This window comes from Primulina tabacum, chromosome 6 (assembly GCF_025594145.1).
Source record: "Primulina tabacum isolate GXHZ01 chromosome 6, ASM2559414v2, whole genome shotgun sequence".
Lineage (NCBI taxonomy): Eukaryota > Viridiplantae > Streptophyta > Magnoliopsida > Lamiales > Gesneriaceae > Primulina > Primulina tabacum.
In genome coordinates, this window is record NC_134555.1 from 6112267 (window position 1) to 6135769 (window position 23503).

The 23503-nt window shown below is 34.3% G+C and overlaps 2 protein-coding genes across 4 annotated transcripts; one reads left to right on the forward strand and one right to left on the reverse strand.

Moving 5' to 3' along the window:
- Positions 1–3731: 3731 nt before the first annotated feature.
- On the forward strand, positions 3732–7375 carry LOC142549001 (CASP-like protein 2B2). 2 transcript variants are annotated; one of them, XM_075657709.1, is made up of 4 exons: positions 3732–3881; positions 4877–5100; positions 5227–5359; positions 6979–7375. In XM_075657709.1, the coding sequence occupies exons 2-4, from the start codon at positions 4877–4879 to the stop codon at positions 7228–7230; spliced, it is 609 nt and encodes a 202-aa protein (XP_075513824.1). In that variant the 5' UTR covers positions 3732–3881; the 3' UTR covers positions 7231–7375. The 2 variants fall into 2 exon arrangements, with proteins under 2 accessions (XP_075513824.1, XP_075513822.1); XM_075657707.1 differs by lacking the exon at positions 3732–3881 and having other exon boundaries at positions 4653–5100.
- Positions 7376–8293: 918 nt separating this feature from the next.
- LOC142549000 (putative protein FAR1-RELATED SEQUENCE 10) lies at positions 8294–11470 on the reverse strand. Of its 2 annotated transcripts, none has more exons than XM_075657706.1 (4): positions 9997–11464; positions 9474–9917; positions 9040–9351; positions 8294–8946 (listed from the first exon to the last, which is right to left on the reverse strand). In XM_075657706.1, the coding sequence occupies exons 1-4, from the start codon at positions 11014–11016 to the stop codon at positions 8722–8724; spliced, it is 2001 nt and encodes a 666-aa protein (XP_075513821.1). In that variant the 5' UTR covers positions 11017–11464; the 3' UTR covers positions 8294–8721. The 2 variants fall into 2 exon arrangements, with proteins under 2 accessions (XP_075513821.1, XP_075513820.1); XM_075657705.1 differs by having other exon boundaries at positions 8295–9351; positions 9997–11077; positions 11367–11470.
- Positions 11471–23503: the final 12033 nt, after the last annotated feature.

A 23503-nucleotide genomic window follows, 5' to 3' on the forward strand; every position in this document is an offset into this window, starting at 1 on the left:
GTTTGGATATTTGGTGATCGAGTCATAGGAGAGTAATTTCATTCTGATGCTATGACAGTAGAAGTTGGGTTCACAATATAGATTGTCGTGCTTAGTGAATATTAATGCTACTGACAGCATCTTGGAGGCAAACTCTTGGGCAAAAGACCCGAGTTCAAGAAGTTGGCGAGCTCGGACAAGAGCTGAGAAGTTTAGTGGTCGGGGATAATGCTAGGATAAAGCCAAAAGACGGGAACTAGGTCCAAGTAGGGGTCTTTGTCTCAAGGGTAAGGACTTTATTAGGATAATCGGGGGAAAGATTGGACGACATTGTAGGGCTCAACTTATTTGAAATCATGAGACAAATGTGCTAAAGTTAACATGGAAAAGCTAGTGATATGATATATCTCCTTGTCTATAGTACAAAGTATAGCTTTTAATGTGGTATTTAAAGAGACATTTAATTGGACATTTAAGGAAAGCATTTAATGTAGGCATCGTCCGATGTCTATCACATCAAACTTTCGAGTTATGGGACCGAGACCATCATTTATTTCCTTCTATAAATACCCAGATTAATGTATTCATTCGATTCATTTAGTTTATATTGCATTATATGTGTACTTATATATTGAGAGTTTTCCTTTCTCGTGAGCGCGATATCGACTTGAGCGTCAGAGTAGTCACGCCAAAAAACTCTTATGGTGTACCATTCACGAGTTTGTTGTTAAGTTTGTGTTGGAGTTGATGCTAAAATTCTAACTCGAGGAGCTCCGTTATTAAAGCTTGGTTGCTGTTAAATCCATATCTGGGAGCCTTATCATCCCATCTCAGGAACAACTCCCAAAGATAAATCCTTGCCTCGAGAATCAACCCGAACTCTATCCAATTTTCTCGAGTATCATCATTGGCAATGTTCATGGGACCAGATCTAAGACGAATATATAATTGTCACTCGAAGAATAGTTAATGAAAATCAAATTGGGGAGACTTCCGACATTAGAAATTAGAGATGGTGTGGTGGTTTGAGAAATCGGCCTCTTGATCAACTCATCTTGTTGATATATATGAGGTTCGACGGATAGTGAACGAGAAGATGAAGGAGAAGGAGCAGTCTTACCATGACGAAGAAGCACCAAAAACTTGTACGTATATACCAAAAATATTATAAATAAGATAATTTTTCAAGTTATGTGAGAAAACAATTTATTATTCATAAAACTTTCACACAAATAAAATTTAAAAAGGAAAACTTGATAAATTAAATTAATATCTTTTTTAGGAACATGAAAAATTAATATCCTGAGACCAAAATAATTAATGGCTATTGTAAAAAAAAAGGGAAAACATTAATGGATTGCCATGCATAATAAAAAACAAAAAGATGTCGAAATATAAAATCGGCGAAGAAGGGAAAACATAATATCTTTTTCCGTTTGTTTGGTGGTTCAGTTGTCAATTTTTAGTCGATTTTAGTTCAATAATTAGGCAGTTCAATTATTTATTTCAAAATGTTGATAATTCAGTGCAATAGTTGTTTCATATAAACAGAGTAATCAAATCGTGATGTTTAAAGTATTATATGATTCAACAGATTTGAGCTGCACCGTTACCATGAACTATACCTTTTGGTTAAAAAATGACAAACACTCGTTCCAACAATTGATATCAAATTCAAGGCGACGGATTCGATTTTCATTGATTGCAAGAAGTGCAATTATTTGGAGGAAGATTGTCATGTGCAATAATTGTCTTAGCTGGACAGAACAAACGAAACGCCATGCTTGAGCTACTCTACAATTTAAAATATTTGAGTTACACCATTACCACCAACTAAAACTTTTGATAGAACACTACACGTTCGATATAACCCAAAATTTTTCTCAACTCCATTAAGAAATCAAGAATTAAAAATAGATAGATGATTCAATCACGTTCGATGTAAACCAAAATTTTTCTCTACACCATTAAGAAATCAAGAATTAAAATATAGATAGATGATTCAATCAATTTATTCTTTTACTTATTTTCTGAGTACACAAAATCATTTATATTGTTAACACATAAGTGACTAAAGACGAAAATTGAGCAAATCTAATCATGGGCACAGGAAGATAAATATCATTAGATTTGGACAACATATACATCAAAAATAAAAAAAAATAATTGAGAAATTATTGAATGTTGATCCTCTTTTTTCCAATACGAGGAGATAATCGATAATCTTTTTAATGCGATTGTGAGTGATGTTGAACATGGATGATTGGTTGTGTCTTTTAAAAGATTTTGATATGTATCTATCTATCTTAATAAATGTTTAGTGGTTAAAAAATAGACACTTTACTTTAAATATTTAATATCATAGTTAATCATATGTCAAATCTATTTCAGATCGAAACTTTTTCTCTTATGCACTATTTGATCTCACAATTATTTCGAATAAAATTCGGTACAATAATTGAAAAGCTGGAATATATATTATATTGCAGAACAAATTGTTTTAGATCTGGAACAAAAGATAAATTTTTTTTTTAAAAAAAATTGAATCAACTATATTAATATCAATATTTTCTATGCTTTTTTGTGTGTGTTCAAATATCAATTATTAGTACCTGATCTGAAGTAGTTTATATTAAAATATCATATATTAATACGATATTTTTAATGTTTCGTACCAATTTCAATATGAGAAAACATACGTTCTTAATACCATTTTTTATACATATTTCGGAACTCAAAAAACATATACTAATATCAAATCTGAAACATTTAATATTGAAATATCATATATCAATTCTAGATTTTCAATATTTTTGTACTGAATTTTCATATGAAAAAACATGTAATCGATACCAAATTTATTATACATGTTCGGATACTCGGAAATAATATATTAGTGATATATCTGAAATATTTAATACTCAAATATCATATAATAATAACATTTTTCAAGGTTTTGTAACGAATTCGAAAAAGGCGAGTAATTAATATCAAAATTTGTTATACTTGTTTGAGTACTCAAAAATCATATATTAATGACAGATCTAAAACATTTACTTATGAAAAATCATATATTTGTTTTGGATTTTTAATGTTTTGTATCAAATTTCATCCAAAAAAACACATGTGAGACACATGCGGGCTAGAGAATATAGAAATATTTTTTGTGTTAGCAAGGAATTGCAGAAAAACAATCGGTTTGACATAAACTGAACAAACATTTGACTATTGAGATTGGGATTTATCGATCATTTGCTCTTAAAATATTCAAATTTGAACATCGCAGGGGTTCTTTTTCGTGAGTAAAGATTTGAAAATTCTAATTCATCCTCACAATACCCATGAATTTTAGTTTTGATTTGATAAGAATTAAAATGGCAGAAGTAACCAGGAATGTTCATGTACAAAATAAAAATGTGCTTTTTACAGGTATTTTCGTTGTCGTGTTCTTTTAACTTTCTATGATTGTATAGCTACTGGGTTTGGTACTCGAGCTCAACTTTTGGCTATCTTTCGGGTTTGATAGCAGTATAATTACTTAGATTGCATGCTTTACGACAAGGACATGACTAACATGGCCCTTTTTAAGGAGTACTGGGCAAAGATTAACATCAAATTTTAGTTTCATATTTAAGGTAACCTTAGATCAATGGAAAACCTTAATTGTGGACCACTCAAATGTCGAGCATTCGTACTGAAATCTTGGCCACACCATTTGAAAAAGGAAAACCCAAGACTTTTTTCTCCAAGTCTTGTCCCACTTGCTTTCCACAGGGAGGGATAGGTGGTCATAAATTCAATTTCACCGCCTTCATTGAATATGAGAGAGACTGGTGAAGCCTGAAGGGGCCACTATCAATATTCAAGCCAACTCTTTTATCTCTCTAATTTCTTGAAACAAGGTACTAGTGCTCCTTCCCATAAAACCAGTCCTAAATTTTAGACCTTTGTTTTAAATGCTGTCCCAGCAGATATCTGAACACCTCGCAATAAATATTATATTTAACTTTTATTTATTGCTTCATGAATGCCCTTTGGCTTAGCTAGCTTACAGTGGATTGCTATTTTTTTTTCATGCTTTCCTCGGGTGTGATGGAACTATCATGTAACCCTTGAGTTAAGCTCCCGCGGGATGTAATCGAGTCGAACCGAGCCGAACTCTTGAATGTTTGAGCTTAGTTTGTTTATAATCGAGCCGAGCTCGAGCTTTATTTAACGAATATATGCATGGCTCACGAGCTTATTTAAGCCTTTATCGAGCCTAAACAAGCTTAATAAATATGAATTATATATTTAAATTTTTATTAAATTAATTAAAAACTAAATTATATATTTAAAGAAAAATATATTATTCTTATTAAAATTTGTAAATTTATTATAATAAATAAATTTAATAGATTTTTCTATATATTTCATAAATAATATGCAAAGTCAATAAATCAAATATCAAAACTATTATTTTTTATCTAAAAGATTACTCATGAACTTACTAACGAACATGTTCACGAGCTAACGAGCCGAATACTGTAAAGCTTAAGTTTGGTTTGTTTATCTTAACGAGTTTCATTAAACGAGCTCAAACGAGCTTTAATCGAATCGAGCTTCGAATAGCTCACGAACGGTTTGATTCGTTTACATCCCTACCCCTCCCTTCATTATTATTATTAGATAAATTTATTGGGAAGCTATAAATGTTGAAAATTTTATTAAATTTGTAAAATAATGAAGGGAAATTTTAAAAAAAATTATTGGGTGTCGATATAAATAGGGAGAATGTAGGTTGTTGAACAAGCTGTCTTGTTTATAGTTGCTGCTTTCTTTTGGAATCCTTGATTCTGGCCTTTGGGTTGCCTTTTGCTCAACTTTTGGTTGATTTCTACTTTCTTTTCTTATAAAGATGAGTTATGTTGGTGTTGGTGTTAGTCCTGGCAATGTGCCTGTTTACCATGGGAGCAATTTGAAGGTGATTGACAGGCGGGTGAGGCTAGCAGAACTGGGTTTGAGGTGTTTGATTTGTGCCTCAGCCATTACTTCTATTGTTCTTATTGTGACAGACTATGAGGTTAAGGAGTTTTTCACAGTTAGGAAGGAGGCCAAATTTACAGACGTGAAAGCAGTTGTGTAAGAAGATCTGATCTGTCTTCTGTTTTCTGGTTGTGTTATTAGAATTTTTCGAAGGAGTTTGTTCTTCAAACATAAATGTTGTGTTTGAGTAAATCTTGGCTAATTTGTTTTTAACATTTACAGATTTTTGGTGGTGGCCAATGGATTAGCTGTTGCTTACTCACTTATTCATGTTTTGAGATGTGTTCTGACTATGATTAGTGGGAGTGTGCTGTTGAATAAGACCTTGGCTTGGGCTATTTTCTCTGGTGATCAGGTGTGTAAGTGATTGCATTGAATTTTCAATTATTTGTTTGCTCTGTCTGCTCTATAGATTCTTGATCTTTCATGGATAAATCAAAGCTGATATATATTAATTTTTAATGTCCTACAAATTGTCTGGCTTGAACTATTCTCATCAATGATGTATCCAAAATGAGAAAAAATTTCAGTATAAAATCTGATTTTCAAGGAACTTCAAATAATGACGAGTGAAAAAAAATCAAAGGTCCAATATATTCATGTATGTATTAAAAAAAGAAGCAGAGCTATTTGGTAAATTCAATCTAGATACATAAAAGAGACTAAATAACTTGAAGAAGTTTTGGACTTTTGGTTAAGTATGTAGCCTTAATGTCTTGAAGTTTTGATAAAGTTGTGAAAGATGGATTTTCTCCTAGCAGCTAAATGAATGATCGAGTCTAGTCTCTAAGTCTATGCACTGGTGTTTTCTTATATTTAACGCCTTAAATTTAAGGGTGAATTTGGTTGTGATGTTAGGATAAATAAGTGATTGATTGTTTGAATCATAGAAAGTATGATATGGTGGGATAATAGATTGCATGAGATGATTAATAAATTATTTGGTGTGTATGATTCAGTGTGGGATGATGATATTTGATATATTATGTGTTTTGCTCACATCTTCTTCTTTTCCATGCGCCGATGTTTCTTCCTTCCTTTCCTTTACTTATACACTTTACCAGCACATAGTCTTGCGCATTTTTGTATTAACTTCTCATTCTTGGATTCCCTTCTATAAAAGATCTAATATAGAAACAAAAGTAAAAAAATCATCCAATGGCCAAAGCATGCAACATATGCTCGTGCCACCTCAGTCCGTAGGTGTTTAAACAACTTGTGCATATGGAATTCGGAATGCATTTCTGTAATGTTTTTTTATTACTTGATTATATTTTATTTATTTATCTGTATACCCATGTTTTTGCATAGAAAACTACTTTAAGATTGCCAGTCATGTGAAATGTGCTTGTGCAAAGGTTGATAATTACGAGATATATTTCTTAGTGATCCTAGTCTCTAAAATTGTTGTCACTCAGTAAGCCCTCTATTGACAAGAAGTTCGTGCCTTGTGGGAATTCACTCTTTGCATGCGCATGTGGATGAACCTAAGAGTAAAAATGTATTGAACGAATTGTATGTTTTAAAGACACATTGAAATACTATGTTGTTTTGGAACGTGTGCCTAATTATTGATTCGTATTGGAATCACGACGAGTTAATATCTCAAGATCCGATCAAGACATATGAGTTAGAAGGTTCATATTATATGCTTCCTGTAGTTAAAAGGTTCTTGCCGACACTATAAATTTGGAGTTTGGAACGGATTATAAGGAAGGATAATTTATTGAACAATGCCCTTGTCAATCAAAACGAAATTGACCTTAAAGCTAAGTTTCTGTATTCCGGTTGCGTAGTTTTGTACGATTTGACAGTTTTTGCCCAAACTTGATAACAATACATCCTGAATGATCATTTTATCCAATGTAAGATTAGCCTAACATTAATGATATAATATTGTGGCTGCATTACGAAATACGCTTACCAAATACGCTTGGTGTTAATTAGTTTTTTGTGTTGTGTCGCTGCTTGTAGATCATGGCCTACTTGAATTTAGCTGCAGTTTCTGCTGCCTTGCAATCAGGATTGTTTGCCAAGTTTGGTCAGACGGAACTGCAGTGGATGAAAATATGCAAACTGTACGAGAAATATTGCAAACAAAGCGGAGAAGGCTTTGCCATCGCGCTTCTGGCGAGCCTTTCCATGGTCATATTATCAGCTATTTCAGCTTTTAGCCTTTTCCGTTTGTACGGAGGCAATGCAGGAAAGAACAACAGAAAGCGGTGACCAACCTAATCTATGATAATGAAAATGTGCATCTTGTTCCATGTATGTGAAAGACTGCTCTGTATTTGAAAATATTGTTCCATGCCATGTGTCAAATGTGTTGCTGGAAGACGATAGTCAAGAAACTTTAAGTAGTTGTATTTCTTTTCGTGTTTCATAGATATAGATCGAATTATGTGCTTTCTAATTTATTCTAAGGCCAGCAACATTCAATGTGTAGTTAAATGGATGACAAGAAACCAGAAAAGCTCGCATCGATTGATAATTCTGGAGGCAATCTCTGGTTAGAGAATATAACTATTTTGGGAAATAATTAGATGTTCTGATGTACAACTTACTAAATCAATAAGTACGTAGAATGAAGTACTGAGAATTATAATCTTTTCATAGAGATTAAAGTTTCTGCAAAGATGAATTCTTGGAAATCAGCCATCTGCTGCTAGCATCAAGGTTGAAGAATTGGAGCAATGATATGATCGCAATACGAATCTCTCCGACGAAATCTCCAGGATTTCAATCATGTCCGGCAACAGGACATATATCCTCGTACAAGTTCAAACAAACCTGACTACCTGCACGTTTGAGTGTACCTGTCGTCTAAAGTTGGAAGCTCATCGATAGCGATGACTTCAGCAGTCAGAAGTTGCTTTGGAATTTTTTAAATTTAACTGACCCTTTTGAAGAAGAAATTACAGAAGTGCAGTAAGATATATGAGGATGAAAAGTTGTTTACTGCTGCGAAAATCAGGTATAATCCATGAATAAAACAATGTTCGTAATTTGCACATTAATATCCTTGTAGAAATAACACTTGCAATTTACCGAATTCTCCATACCTGTTGCCTGCAACATCGCAACTGTTATACAGAGATTCAAATTAATAGTGTTGGCCCCAAATGATCCAGACCATTTTCAACCTTAATGAGTTTCAACAAATTGTAGACACGTAATACAGTTGTAATAGCTCACTAATGAGAACTGTGGAACTGAAGTACTTGAGAATGTAAAATGCAGACAATGAACAAATGAACGATAAAATATGAAGGTAATTAATCCCTCTACTCTTCCATATTTTCACCAAATAAAGTATCAACAATCATCTTCGATCTACACCAACTTATTAAGTCTTCATCACATTTTCAAAATATGTTTCTCCTATTTCCGATCGATGTAGAGAATATAATTCGTTACATAACAAGATAACACCTAAACAACATTTCTTTTCTGAGTCCAATGCCATCTTCAGTTTCCACAATAAATATTCCATTGTAGATAGGAGAAAAACTTGGCCGATATGCAGAGGCTTTCTATTTTTCTCTTAAGGCCTTTTCGAGGAAAGGATCCAGTCTTGGACTCTTGAACCCGAAAGCAATGGGCCAAAACCACAGATTCAGCTTCTTTTACACCGAAACAAGGGTTTGCTCTACTAGAAGACATGCATTCCTGTTTACAGTCAGAAGGCGCTTCCTAGTGCTTATAATTGCTACATTTTTATGCACACGATTCTCGCAATCCATTAGCAGGTAGTAGCGTGACATCGATAACTTCATCAACAGTTGGCATGTCTCTAACCTGATTAATAAGTCTCGTAAGATCTTTTGTAAGTTCTCCATGAACAAAATCAGATCGCTCTTTCGTCAGCAATGCTTCAGAAAACAAAGTCGCAGTCAGAGAATTGAATTCTTCATACCATTCATCCTTGACATTTAGATTACTCTGTTCATTATGACAATAAAGTGAGCTTTCTTGACGCCACCGACTTAAAAGATACTTGTTTGGAAGTTGAAAATAGTTCTGGAGTACCAGTACCCGAAGGGCATGCCTGCATAAAATTCCCGATGACTCAAATTCATTGCATGAACAGTGAATATGTTCTTGTTCTTGTATCCATATTACCAGCCGTTCTCCCTCAATCTTCTTGAAATGCCTCACAAAATAAGATCCAGGAGATTTTTCTGATGCGGCATACTGCATGGCCAAGGCCAGTTCTTCTTGCAAAGCTTTAAATGCAAAGGGGGAAAGAATACTTTGTGCATGCTCTTCAAAAGGGAGGCACGTTTTTAGATGCATATAATGTGGCTCTACGTGTGCATGCATTTTATAATTAGAAAAATTTCCGACCTACAAAAGTGAGAGAAGAATTCTCAGACCAGAGATAAACTTACAAAATAAAAACAAATGAAACATAGAGGAAAAGTCATGAAATGGAAAGTCAAAATATTTTCCAATTACAGAAGACAAACCTGCTCAAAAATACCTCGTAAACAGGTCTGCCCTTTAAAAACTCCGTGAAAAAAATCATCCCTAGATTTCCAAAATGATGAAGAAACCATCTTGGCAAGGAAGCAACCCCTTGTGTAAGGAAATGCCCAACAAGCACGAAGTGAAAAGAGTAAAGCAATGTGCTTATCAGAATTAAGTTCAAAGTGGGAAACCATCTGATTCCACCGGAATTCAAAATCATCTGTACTTTCTAGGTTGTACAATGCTTCAAACTCATATTTAAATTCCCTGAACCTTGGGCCAAGTGGAAGACAGAACCAGCTAGATATTCTGGGAAGGATACTGTATAAAGAAATGACATGCTTTGTATTTGGCAATTCACTTCTTATGGCCTCTCCAAGACCAGTGTCTACATCTGTAATAATCGATTGTGGATTCCTTCCTTTCATGAACCGGAGAAATACCTAAAGTAGCATCCAACAATAAGTAAGAATTTTTATTCTAACAAATTGAAAATGAAGCCAAATATCTTGAATAGCAAACCTGCAAGGCCCAAGCATGTGAGCGGGCTGTTTCGTCCTGCAATAACGCACAACCAAATAAGAGAATTTTTCCATTGTTGTCAATGCCAAGCCATGCTCCAAAAAGCATACCATAAGTCATCGAATGATATGTTAAGTCAAAGTAGACCACATCACCGAAAATGTTATATGCATGAATGGAATCCCCACAAGACCAAGCAATATTTTCAACATTGTCCTTTTCATCGACTGTAACATCATAGACAAAATAAGGATCAGCATCTCTGCTTGCCCGGCAGGCCTCAAGAAGATCCATTGTATCACTTTCTCTTTTCTCCATCAATAAAGCATCATTTTGTTGAATGACTTTCTTGTGGTTTTGGATGAAGTTCCTCACATCTCTTTCCAAAAAAGAGAGCTGCGCACCTCGGATGCCTTTTTCCAACTCGAGCACCTTAACTATACGGTGTATTGGAAAACCAGCTTTTGAAAGCAGAAGAATGCGCTCCTGATCCACCTCATGAATTTTTCGATAAGCTGGTAGCAACCGAACTTGATCATCCTCTAATAGTTCGTGGTTATGTATATTACTAAATTGCACAACAAACCATTGAGAAATCCCTTCTACAACCTCCTTCGACAAGTACATTTTCGCATCACATCCGCATCTAACCGATTTCCTGTCCCTTTGATGTTCACCGGTTTGTTTCTTCCTCGTTGGTGCAAATCCTGACCTATGACAAACAAAATCTCTCTTGTAAACCCCTAACTGAGGACTCAACCTCGACCTCTCCTTCCGAACAGAAAATCCATTTTTTCTTGCAAAATTCCCGTAATATTCAAATGCTAAGTCGTCACTCGTAAACACCATCCCTACATAAGGTGAAACCATGGTCTCTGACAACCTAGAATCATTTTTAATTAACTGGGCTCCCATGTTTGCCTCATCTACTTGTCCCTCATATGTCACAAAACATTTCCAATCACCACAGGGGCACAGCTGCCTTTTCATCCACACAGGCCTCGATGGAACCGACACCATAGTCACTAATTCTCAGCCGATAAGAGTTTCCAATCAATCATACGCAAAGATTTTTGTAATCCTAGACAAAATAGACAAACCCTTAATTAAGAATTGGACAAACCATTACCTGTCCGTAGAAGCACAGTGATGCATCAAAATTCAACTTTTGTGATGCAACTCAAATGGAAAACATCAACCCGCAATGCGAAAACCCGTTGAGTTTACCAAGCATCCGTTGGACCACCCGTTAAAAACCCAGCAATCATCACAAAATCAACCTCAAAATGAAGATACCAACATACAAGTCAACCGAGTACATCACACGGATAGATAAATCGTGGAGCGAAAAACCCAGGAGATTTAAGTACCACAAAAATGTCGGAAGAACGCAAAAAATTTCGCGAAATGCGTGGAGGGTGATCGTGCGCATATTCAGCCGTTTCCTGCTAAAATGGACTGGGCTTGCTTTGCCTTCTCTACTCATGGGAGTTATTTAAATAAAAGTTTAAATATATCTTTTAAAAATAAAAATATTATGGAAAAATAAAAATTTACGATAACAATAAAAATTTTAAACTCATAAAATATATTAAACAACACACTTTTATAAAAAAAATTCCAATCAATTGTGTGTTTCTTCACAAATTGAGAGACCTATTTATAGAATTTCTTTGGAAATAATTCAAAAATAAATGCATCATTAAATATATCATCACACACTAATTTTCAATATTTACAACTCTTATTTTCAACTTTCAATAATTTAAACCCTTATTTTCAACATTCTCCATTGTGATGATGATCATGATACAATGATTGTCTTCATTACATATTTTTATATTGTCTCGTTAAAAACCTTACTAGGAAAAACCTATTAGGATAAAAACCATAGTAAGATAAAAAGAGCGTAGTCACGTAAAATCCCCTTCATGTTAACACGAATGATCCTTCACAAATTTTGTAGATTGTGCATCACAATATTATATGTATTTTTTCTTAATATTGACGTAGGAAGTGACTTTGTGAAGAGATCTGATGGATTTTCACTTGATTCATTGTAACAAATATCAATATTTTTATTCTTAGCTCTTGGGTGAATGCGAATAACTTAGGAGAAATATGTTTAGTTTCGTCGTTTTTTATGTATCATTCTTTCATTTAAGCAACACATGCAACATTATTTTCAAATAGTATCACTGGCTTCTGTCGAATGATAATCCGTATGAGACTTGGACATGTCGGGTAATTGATTTTAGCTACACGCATTCACGACTTGCTTCACGTAGTGCAATAATCTCAGCGTGATTTGATGAAGTTGTTACGAGTGTGTTTCTGTGAACGCCAAGAAATTACTGCCTTCACAAGTAAACACATATCCGGTTTGAGAACGTGCCTTATGTAAATCAGATAAATACTCAACATCAGCATAACCAATTATACTTTGATTGGTATCTTTTGAATACAAAAGTCTCAAGTATGTCGTTACTCGTAGATAACAGAAAATATGTTTAATTCTGTTCCAGTGTCTTTTGTTGGATATGAGCTAAATCTTGCCTTTAAATTTACAGCAAAAGATATATCAGGTCTTGTACAATTTGCAAGATAATAAGGGCACCAATAGCACTTAGATATGATACTTCTGGATCAAGAATAACTTCATTATATTCACATGGACGGAATGGATCTTTTTCTATGTATAATTATCTAAACACCATTGAAGTACTTAAATGATTTGATTTATCCATATTAAAATGTTTAAAGACCTTTTCTGTATAATTTGACTGATGAACAAATATTCCGCATTCTTTTTATTCAATTTGCAAACCCAGAAAATATTTTGTTTTTCCAAAGTCCTTCATTTCAAATTCTTCCTTCAAGTACAACACAACTTCTTGAATTTCTTTATTCGTTGCAATGATATTTAAATCATCCACATATACAACGATAATTACGCATCCGGATGTTGTTTTCTTAATGAAAACGCAAGGACATATTGAATTGTTAATATATCCCTTTTTCATTTAGTGTTCGCTTAGCCGATTATACCACATTCGGTCGGATTGCTTTACCTATATAACGATCTTTGCAATTTCATAGAATAACATTCTCTAGGTTTTGAACTTTGTGCTTCAGGCATCTTAAATGCTTCAAGAATTTCATATATATATGACTATCGAGTGATCTGTATAAGTAAGCTGTGACAACATCCATAAGACGCATTTTTAAATTTTCAGATACCGCCAAACTGATCAAATAACGAAACGTAATTGCATCCATAACATGAGAATATGTTTCTTCATAATCAATTACAGGACTTTGGAAAAAAATGAAGCGTCCACTACTCGTTTTTCTTAAAAGTACTAGAATTTTTTTCTCCTACACTAGATCTCGGCCGAATACATATACATATACTTCAAATATTTTTAACACCATTTTAATAATAAAGCAACCAACTAAACTTGAAAATCCAAAGGAAATATTTTAAAACATAAAATTGTCAACCGTTTGCAATCCTAATTTAGCAATATTTCAAAATAAAACTAATTCTAACAACCTCTCAAAAACCACTCAAGAGCATAATAAAAGTCGTAAAAATCTTTAACATAAACTTAAAATCATAAGTGCGGAAAAACTAGCGCGGGTCATCGGGTTATGTGCACCTTCAGTCCAGCAAGATCAACCATCAAGACCTCCACTAACATCAACATCATGCTCACTGCATCGATCACACCTAGTGAGTCTAAAGACTCAGCAAACCATAATTTTGATAACAAATAATACGTATACAATCACATACAACAGTGAAAATACTCTTACTTAAAATAACATTTCATAATCATGCATAAACATAAATATTTTCATATCATCATAAACATATTCATTTTCATCATATACGTATATGTTTTCATTGAATTCAGATCGTTAATTGTGACTTTCGTATTAAAGGTCGATAGATCCATCTACATATAACCACAGTATTGGCAGTGGGGACATCAGTGACAATCTCACCCGTCAACTGAGTCTTGACCTTACGTATTATCGTATCATCGTATTAGTCACATTTACTTCACTTCATTCAACATTTCGTATTTTCATCACTTTATAAAATCCATGCATATTATGATAATGATTTTTCTTTTAAACCAAGCATGCAACATATCTTTTAGCGTTAATGTTTCATTATAAAATTCCATTAACATTTAAAATAATCATATTATAATATTTACAGCATTTCGGGTACTGCCATGACGTTTACTATTTTACAAGTGTAAAATGACCGTTTTACTCCTAGACGTAAAATTCATCGAGTTCGAATTTTTTCTTATTTTCATTGACTCTAGACCTTCTTAAATAATTATTTAAGATTAAATTAAATTTCTCATATTTTTATTTAGCTTAAAATCGAGGCTTTCTAATTATTTCATAATTATTAATTCGTAGAGCGTTTGATTCCCGGATTAATTCAAACTTTATTATAAAATTCCCAAACTTAAAACATAGACTTTTATATTTAATTTACACTTGTGAACCATGATTCGACCCTCGTTGAACCACGTTCGAACCCTTAGCCATTTAAACCCTAAGGACCGAACCCTAAGCCAAAACCTACGAGCCAACTTTCGATTTTATCGAGCCAAACCTGAGCCACCTTGAGCCGATCCCTGACTAGACCTCCCCTGGATTACTAAACCTTTAGAACCCAGCCCTGGCCCGGGGTGAAGCAACCAGAACACTACAACAGCTGCGCGAGTTCCTTACCACACTAGGATTGTTCGAACCCTTGCTACGACCTTTACCCTCGAGCCAGCCCCAAGCCCACCCATTTGTGAACCCTCTCAAGAACCTAGAGATCTAGCCTAGCCCAGCCTTGACCACCCTGGCCGAACCCCGTTACCTTGCGCACAGCAGCCCCTCGCGATATGGTTCGGGAAGAGTCCTAGCTTGCCAGGACTCCTTCCTAGCCGTTGTGCTCGAGTCCTAGCGTGGCTAGGACTCCTCTACTGACCCAACCACGTCCCTGCCTAGCCCTGGTCAAGCCAAAGCCAAGCCATGCAGTGGTTCTCCCCTTAACCGAGCCTTTTGACTTCAAAAAGCACAACATGGTTCCAGCTTGTTCTTAGTTCATGTGGATTCAATACCGTGCATCCTAGGACCCTTAAACTTGTGTAAAAACATTCCATAAATGATCCTTAATCATGGCAGCCCCTTCATGTAATTATAAAACGAGTTTTGATGCAAAAATCATACCTTATTCACATGGTTATGCATACAAACGAATTTAATAAAAAGAGAAACACATTTTTCATATAAATCATAATCAAATAAATATTAGGGTATGATAGATGAGAAAATAAATAATTATGGCGTGCCTTTGCGTATATAACGCATGAAAACACGTTGAAGATGCGACGAACGACGACGAGAAACCCTTGGCTGAATTACCTCAAGAAAACCGATGCCTTCCTTGCTTGTTGATGCGTGTGTGCGTGATTTTAGAAGGTGCTAGGAGTCTTGTGAAGTTTAGAGGTGAGGGGCATGAGTTTATAAAAATATGGGGTAGGGTTTTGGGCTATAATTATTTGATAAATAATTTGTGTGCAAGCTTGGGCCTAATAGTAAGCTATACTAGGCCCAATAAGCCCAATACTACATTTAAAATTATTTCTTTTAGAATCGTTCGTGAAATTATTAGTCGAGTTGTCAAAAAGTTCGTATTTTCGTTGAAAATTGAATACCGATAAAAATTACGTCTCGGCATATGAAATCACCTCAAAACTCCTTATTTTCAAAAATAAAAAAGCATTAAATTTATTTTAAATAATTAAAAACAATTATTTAATAAAAATATTTTCCATTTTTAGCCATCTGTCCCCGTTCCTCGATCGCAACTCGAATAACCTTTAAAAATACAGTTTTATGCATTTAAGTAGAAAACTACTTTAAAACCATATAAACATATCAAACATAATCAATTTAAGCAATTAAAATGATTTAATTAGCTATTTCTCATTTTCCCTATATTTGCATGCAGTTGGATTACGTCGTTTTAATTTTGGACCTTACAAAAAATCTTATGCAACAAGTCGAGCTTTATATCTTACTATTTAATTTTTCTCATTTCGCTTTCGAATAAAAACTCATTTCTACCCAACATGTTTTACACCTTCAGGTGTAAGAACTGTAGGTCCAAAAACGTTACGTTTATTTAGGGAATACAATTCAACCTGGATGACATCTTTCCATTTTATCCAGCCCTATCGATTTTTACATTCACCAAAAGATTTTGGTTCAAATATTCATTGTCATTTATGATGTCAAATGCCATATTATATGAAAATATCTCATCAATTTCTTTTATATCTTTTCGATTCCATATTTTTCCAGTATTAATAGAATTGATAGTGATTTCACGATTCTCATCAGTTTGTGGTTCTAACAGAATATTTTCACTATCATGTATTTCTGCTAGAATATCATTCTTTATTTCGTGATCATCGTGTTTCTCTATGCTTTTTATTTTTCGAGGATTTTTATCCTTGGAACCGATTGGCCTTCCACGCTTCAATCGTTTTATGACATCATGAGTGTCCTCAATTTGTTTCTTTGGAATTTCAATTCGAGCAGGGGCATTTACAACATGTATATATGATTTAGTAACCCCTTTTGTGTCTGCAAATGCATCTGGTATTTGATTTGCTATTCTTTGCAAATGCACAATTTGCTGTACATCTTTTTCACATTGTTTAGTTCTTGGAACCAGATATAACAATGATGATGTATATAATGTAATTTCATTTTCGATATGTTTATTTTCTCCCCTAACATTGAGATGAATTTCTCATTAAAATGACAATCAACAAAACGTGCTGTAAACACATCGCATGTCCGAGGTTCAAGATATCGAATAATTGATGGGCTATCATAACTGATATAAATTCCGATCTTTCTTTGAGGCCCATTTTTGTTCGTTGTGGCGGTGCAATATGCGCATATTCCATACATCCAAAAATTCTCAGATGAGATATGTCTGGTTCTTTATCAAAGGCAAATTGCAATGAGGAGTATTTATGATACTCAACAGTGATTCTCATTTACATGAGCAACATGATATTCAACAGTGATTCTCATTTACATACAATAATCATTGAAAGTCTGGGAAGTAATTAATTTACCAACATTAGATCAGGAAATTGATTCCGCAATTTAATATTTGAGCAAGTAATTTTGCAAATGCCACATTTCGGGTTGATAACATACAAGTGACCATCTGCTGGAGGCATCTATCAATATCATAAAATATCTAAATGGTCCAAATGGTAGATGAATTGCCCCACAAATATCACTCTGAATACGTTCAAGAAACATGAGTGATTCAGTTTGGATTTTAGCTGGTGATGATCTTATAATAAGTGTTCCAAGAGAACATGTTTTAGATTGAAACTTATTATTTTGAAAGATCTTCTGGTCTTTAAGCGGATGATCATGTGTATTTTCTATAATTCTTCGCATCATTGTTGAACCAGGATGTCTTAATCGATCATGCCAATTAATTAATATTGAAGAATTATCAACTATCATGTTTGATTCATTGGACTTATAAGTGTATAATGCAATCCAATAGAGAACTTTGGTAGTTTTTCAACTACATATTTCTTTTCTGATTTATATGTGATAAGACACTTATATTTTTCATTTCCTTCATTTATTGTCTGAGTATCATACCCATTAGAATATATGTTATTAAAACTCAACAATTTTTTTTCGATTGTGGTGAATACAAAGTATCATTCAGAAATTTTGTACCATTAGGTAACACGAAATGTGCTTTACCCCAACTTTTTATCAAGTCTATAAGATATGATATTGTATTCACCATTGTTTTTGTTGGTTTTAGTTCCAAGAAATATTTTTAATCTCGGAGAATAGTGCGCGTTGTACCACTATCAGGTATGCAAACTTCCATGGGATCAGTTCCTTGTTTAGCTTTGTTAATAGCATTTTTCATATTTGAACTTCAAAAAAAATATGCAATGAGAAAAAAATTACTAACAATATATATATAATAAAATGCATATCATAATTTTACAATAAAACATTAGCATATGAGAACATGAAAAATAAATTATTTTACATTTTTATTCAACCAATATATTGATCATTTTTAGAGAAATCATTCATAAAATTTGAAGCATCAAAATGAGTTGAATCACTCAAACGGTTACTGTGTTCAGTGAAGTTGGTCTATTTTTCTTTCCCCTTTTTTATAGAGCTTACAAAGATGCTCGGGGGCTCGACAAATACGAGACCAATGTTCTGGAGTGCCGCATCTAAAACAAGAACTTTCAAATCGTTTTGAGTTATTTTCATTGACAATCATGTTCTCATGATGCCTTTTCAGTGGGTGGTTCGTGATACCCTTTTGAGATGAGTTATAGAAGTAACTATCTCGATTATTTTCAAAATCACGGCCGCGACCACGACAACTTTAACGTCCACGTCCACGACCTCTATTTCGACCTCGACCAAAACCTTGTCTTTGAATTTGATTTTGGTTTCCATGTTAAATTCATTTTTACTTATAACATTTACTTCTGGAAATACTGTCAATCCAGTGGGTCGAGACTGATGATTTCTCACGAGCAGCTCGTTTTTTTTTCCGCCACAAGAAGACATGCGATAAGTTCAGAATATCTCGTAAATCCACGCACTCTATATTGTTGGGTTCAATAATTGTCTCTGCTTGGTAGATCGATCGAACCATGGTGCTTGAGCTGCTGTGCGATTTAAAAGATTTGAGTTGCACCATTATTACTAGCTATAGCTTTTGGTAAAGCGGCAAGCTGCTCGGTCCTACATATATTGTTGTTGTAGAGTTATATTTGATGCGTGAAAAGTGAAAAATATTTTTTCAAGCATTTCTGATTCCGTAACCTCATGTTCACAAAATTTTAATTGCGAGATTATTCGATACATTGCTGACTTGTAATCACTGACTTTCTTAAAATCTTGGAATATTAACGTATTTCATTCATTACTGGCGGTCGGAAGTATAACTTCTCTTATATATTCAATCTTTCTTTCAATCATTTCCATAAATCCATGAGATATTTTTCAATGATATATTTACATTTTAATCCATCATCAAGATGTCGACGCAAAAATATTATAGCTTTTGCTTAATTTTTTGTGATGATGAGATACCATATTCTTTAATAGTCTCACTTAGATCCAATGACTACAGATGCATTTTTACATCGAGAGTCCATGAAATATAATATTTTCCCGTAATATCGAGCACAATAAATTCGAGCTTTATCAAATTTGACATGATGGTACTAGAAAAATAACAATGCATTTTATTCGTTAAGTTCTAAATCTATTAATATGACAATAAAAAGTAACGAATAAATTATAAGTACGAGCATTCTCAAAAATAAACAAAAAACACGAGTCGAATATTCTCCGATAAATACAAGACTAGTGAGTATAATAACCAAAATAATTATACAAAATAACCTTGGAAGAACCATCTCCTACTTCTTCGAAAATTTTGATGAAGAAAATTTTTAAGGAGGAAGAGTAAGTTTGAAGTGATTGAATGGGTTTGTAAAATCATATTTATAAGGTAAAAACTAGCCGCTTATGACCGTTATAAAATCTTAAAAAAATAAATAATATATATAATATATGTATATATATATATATATGTATGTAAATTTTATGGTAATAATATGATGTATATAATGTTAATCATTTTAAATAGTTATTTAATCATATCACAATATTATAATGAGGTGTCAGAGACTTCTTTCATATAATACTGTGACATTAAACAAAATATATATATATATATATATATATATAATTATTATATAACAAAATAAAAAATATAAACAGTGAAATAATCACATCACGTTATTAGAATGTGGTGTCATAAACTCCTTTGATATAATAACATGATATTATTCAAATATATATATATATACAATAAATAAATAGTAACACAATAAAATTATATAAGTAGTGTAATAATATAATCATATCATACTATTATAATGAGATGTCATAAATTCTTTTTATATAATTACACGATATTATATATTAAATATATATACAATAAAAATAAATAAATATTCTTACTTTTGAATATTATTCCATTTTTATTGTGTTTTGGAGTTTGGAAATATATGGAGATCCTTCGAGAATCGTGCTGATAACGTGTTAAAAGTAAAAAATTACGATAAAAAGTAAAAATATCAAACTCACAAAATATATTAAACTTCACACTTTTATAAAATTTTCTCCACTCAATTGTGTTTTTCTTCACAAACTGAGATATCTATTTATAGAATTTCTTTGGAAATAATCTAAAAATAAATACATCATACATACATTATCACACACTAGTTATGAATATTTAAAACTCTTATTTTCAACGTTAAATAATTTCAACCCTTATTTTCAACAATTACAATATTATCTAAATTATTTTTAAAAGTTTGAATTGTTATTGTATAATGTTAGAACAAATTGAATTAGAATTTATCAAATAAATAAATTTTATTTGATATAAACCAATGCATAATATAATACGAGGTAATTTGTAAAATAACATTGATCAACTATTTTTAAAAAAATGACATTTTCAAATATATTTGATATGTACTTGTAGATGTCATTTTCTTAAAAAAATAGTTGACATGCATTAATGTGTCAGTTCAAATGTTGTTTAATTGATTTTAGATTATATTTGTTCTTTTAATAATTTTAGGAAAGATAAATCTTCGTTGCGGATGTGCATTAATTATATCAACTTTCTCTAATTAAATAACTTCAAGAATAAAAATATTGTGTCTAATCCATAAATTTTTTGAAAACTGTATAATTGGTGTGTGATAACTTATGTGAATATCGTTTAATAAAATTCGTAAGGCGTGATATAAACAGACTACTATGGGAAATAAATTAATGTGGTGATATTATATTACACACAAAAAGTCATATAAAATAGTCTTACGGTTCATTCATGTTCCCTCCACCTAGAAGCCTGCCAGGAGCCGCTCATTGTCCGTGCAACCTCATGGCATCGGCGAGCCCCGGGCCTCACATGCATGTGAGGCCCGGGGCCGAAGAGGGCGGGGGGTGATCGCCGGTGCCATGAGGTTGCACGGACAATGAGCGGCTCCTGGCAGACTTCTAGGTGGAGGGAACATGAATGAACCGACCCCACACCGGAATGAGAGGGATTCCGAGACTGTTCAATGTAATGGACTGTACAGTTGAAGAGGGCTTAAAAAAGATTTGATTTGTACTACTCATATCACGAAGGTGCATCTTCTTTTCGGTAGCTCATCACATAAGAACTTCAAAGTTAAGCGTGCTTGACTTGGGCCAATTTTGGGATGGGTGACCTCCTGGAAAGTTTCCCAGGGTGCGTGTGAGTGAGGACATAAGCACTCTGAAAAGACTCGTCTTGGTACAGTGAGGACAGTCGTCAAATCTGGGGCGTTACAGTCATGTGAGGCCCGGGGCCGAAGAGGGCGGGGGGTGATCGCCGGTGCCATGAGGTAGCACTGACAATGAGCGGCTCCTGGCAGGATTCTAGGTGGAGGGAACATGGATGAACCGTTCTTACACCGGAAGGAGAGGGATTCCGAGACTGTTCAATGTAATGAACTGTACAGTTGAAGAGGGCTTAAAAAATTTGATATGTACTACTCATATCACGAAGGTGCATCTTCTTTTCGGTAGCTCATCACATAAGAACTCCAAAGTTAAGTGTGCTTGACTTGGGGCAATTTTGGGATGGGCGACCTCCTGAGAAGTTTCCCGGGGTGTGTGTTAGTGAGGACATAAGCACGCTGGAAAGACTTGTCTTGATACAGTGAGGACAGTCGTTGAATCTGTTACGTTACAAGTGGTATCAGAGCCGACCTCTCCGAGTACGGTGAGGTTCGGGGACGAACCAAGCGGAAGCTGGTGGGCATGTGAGGCCCGGGGCCGAAGAGGGCGGGGGGTGATCGCCGGTGCCATGAGGTAGCACGGACAATGAGCGGCTCCTGACAGGCTTCTAGGTGGATGGAACATGGATGAACCGTTCTTACACCGGAAGGAGAGGGATTCCGAGACTGTTCAATGTAATGAACTGTACAGTTGAAGAGGGCTTAAAAGATTTAATATGTACTACTTATATCACGAAGGTGCATCTTTTTTCGGTAGCTCATCACATAAGAACTCCAAAGTTAAGCGTGCTTGACTTGGGGCAATTTTGGGATGGGTGACCTCCTGGGAAGTTTTCCGGGGTGTGTGTTAGTGAGGACATAAGCACGCTGGAAAAATTCGTCTTGATACAGTGAGGACAGTCGTCGAATCTGGGACGTTACAACTACCCTCTATGGCGTGTGCAAGCTCTAGCTCTTGCGGAAAGCCAAGATTTGCTTGGACATCTCACCGGGGAAACACCCGAGTCAAAAACAGATTCAACGACAACAACCGAGTCATCAACAACAACCGAAAAAATCACAAAATGGAGAAAATCGGATCGACTCCTTCGTGGATGGATTATCGGAACTCTCTCCGAAGAAACACTTGGTCTTGCCATTGGTCAAGACACGTCAAAATCCGTATGGGATGCCCTAAAGGAAGCATATGCACAAGACTCTCAAGAAAGAGAATTCACCCTTCGTCAACAACTGACATATCTATCTAAAGATGACACCACCACCATTGGAGAACATATCCGGAAATTTAAGAGCATCTGCGACAACCTAGCAACAATAGGAAGTCCAGTGGCTGAAAAAGTTAAGGTATTTTCTCTCCTAACAAGTTTAGGACCAAAATACGAGTCATTCACTACAACCATGTTAAAACCACCACGCCCTTCCTATACGGAATTGGTATCTCTGTTACAAGGATATGAACAGCGTCAAAATTGGTTTACTACCAGTGCGCCAACCCATCATTTAACCTTCTATGGACAAAAACAACAACTGAACTCTGTCAACCGCAAGTCTCAAAACAATTTCAGCTCCAATGGTCGTGGATTTCAAGCACATAAGAATCTCAATAGTGGACATAACAGTTTCAGTCAACAAAACACAAACCAAGACTCCAAGACTCAAAGACCTCCTCATCCTGGACAACGTCGAATGACACCAGCTGAAAGAGAAAAGTATCGAGATGAAATTTGCCAAATATGTGGGGGGACAGGACACGTTGCCAAAATTTGCTGGCATCTCTCTAAATACACACAAACTCAAGATGAGATTCCAAAGGCATTAGCTGCACTCACTCTTGACAACACCGTCTTTGACACCGAATGGACTTCAGATACATGTGCATCTCATCACATGACAGGTAACGCTGGTATGTTGAAAAATATAAGACCATATTTTGGTAATGATTCAGTACTAATAGGAGATGGTACACTATTGGGAATTAAGTCAATTGGTGATACTCACATTAAAAATGGTAATCAAGTTCTACCCTTAAATGATGTTTTGCA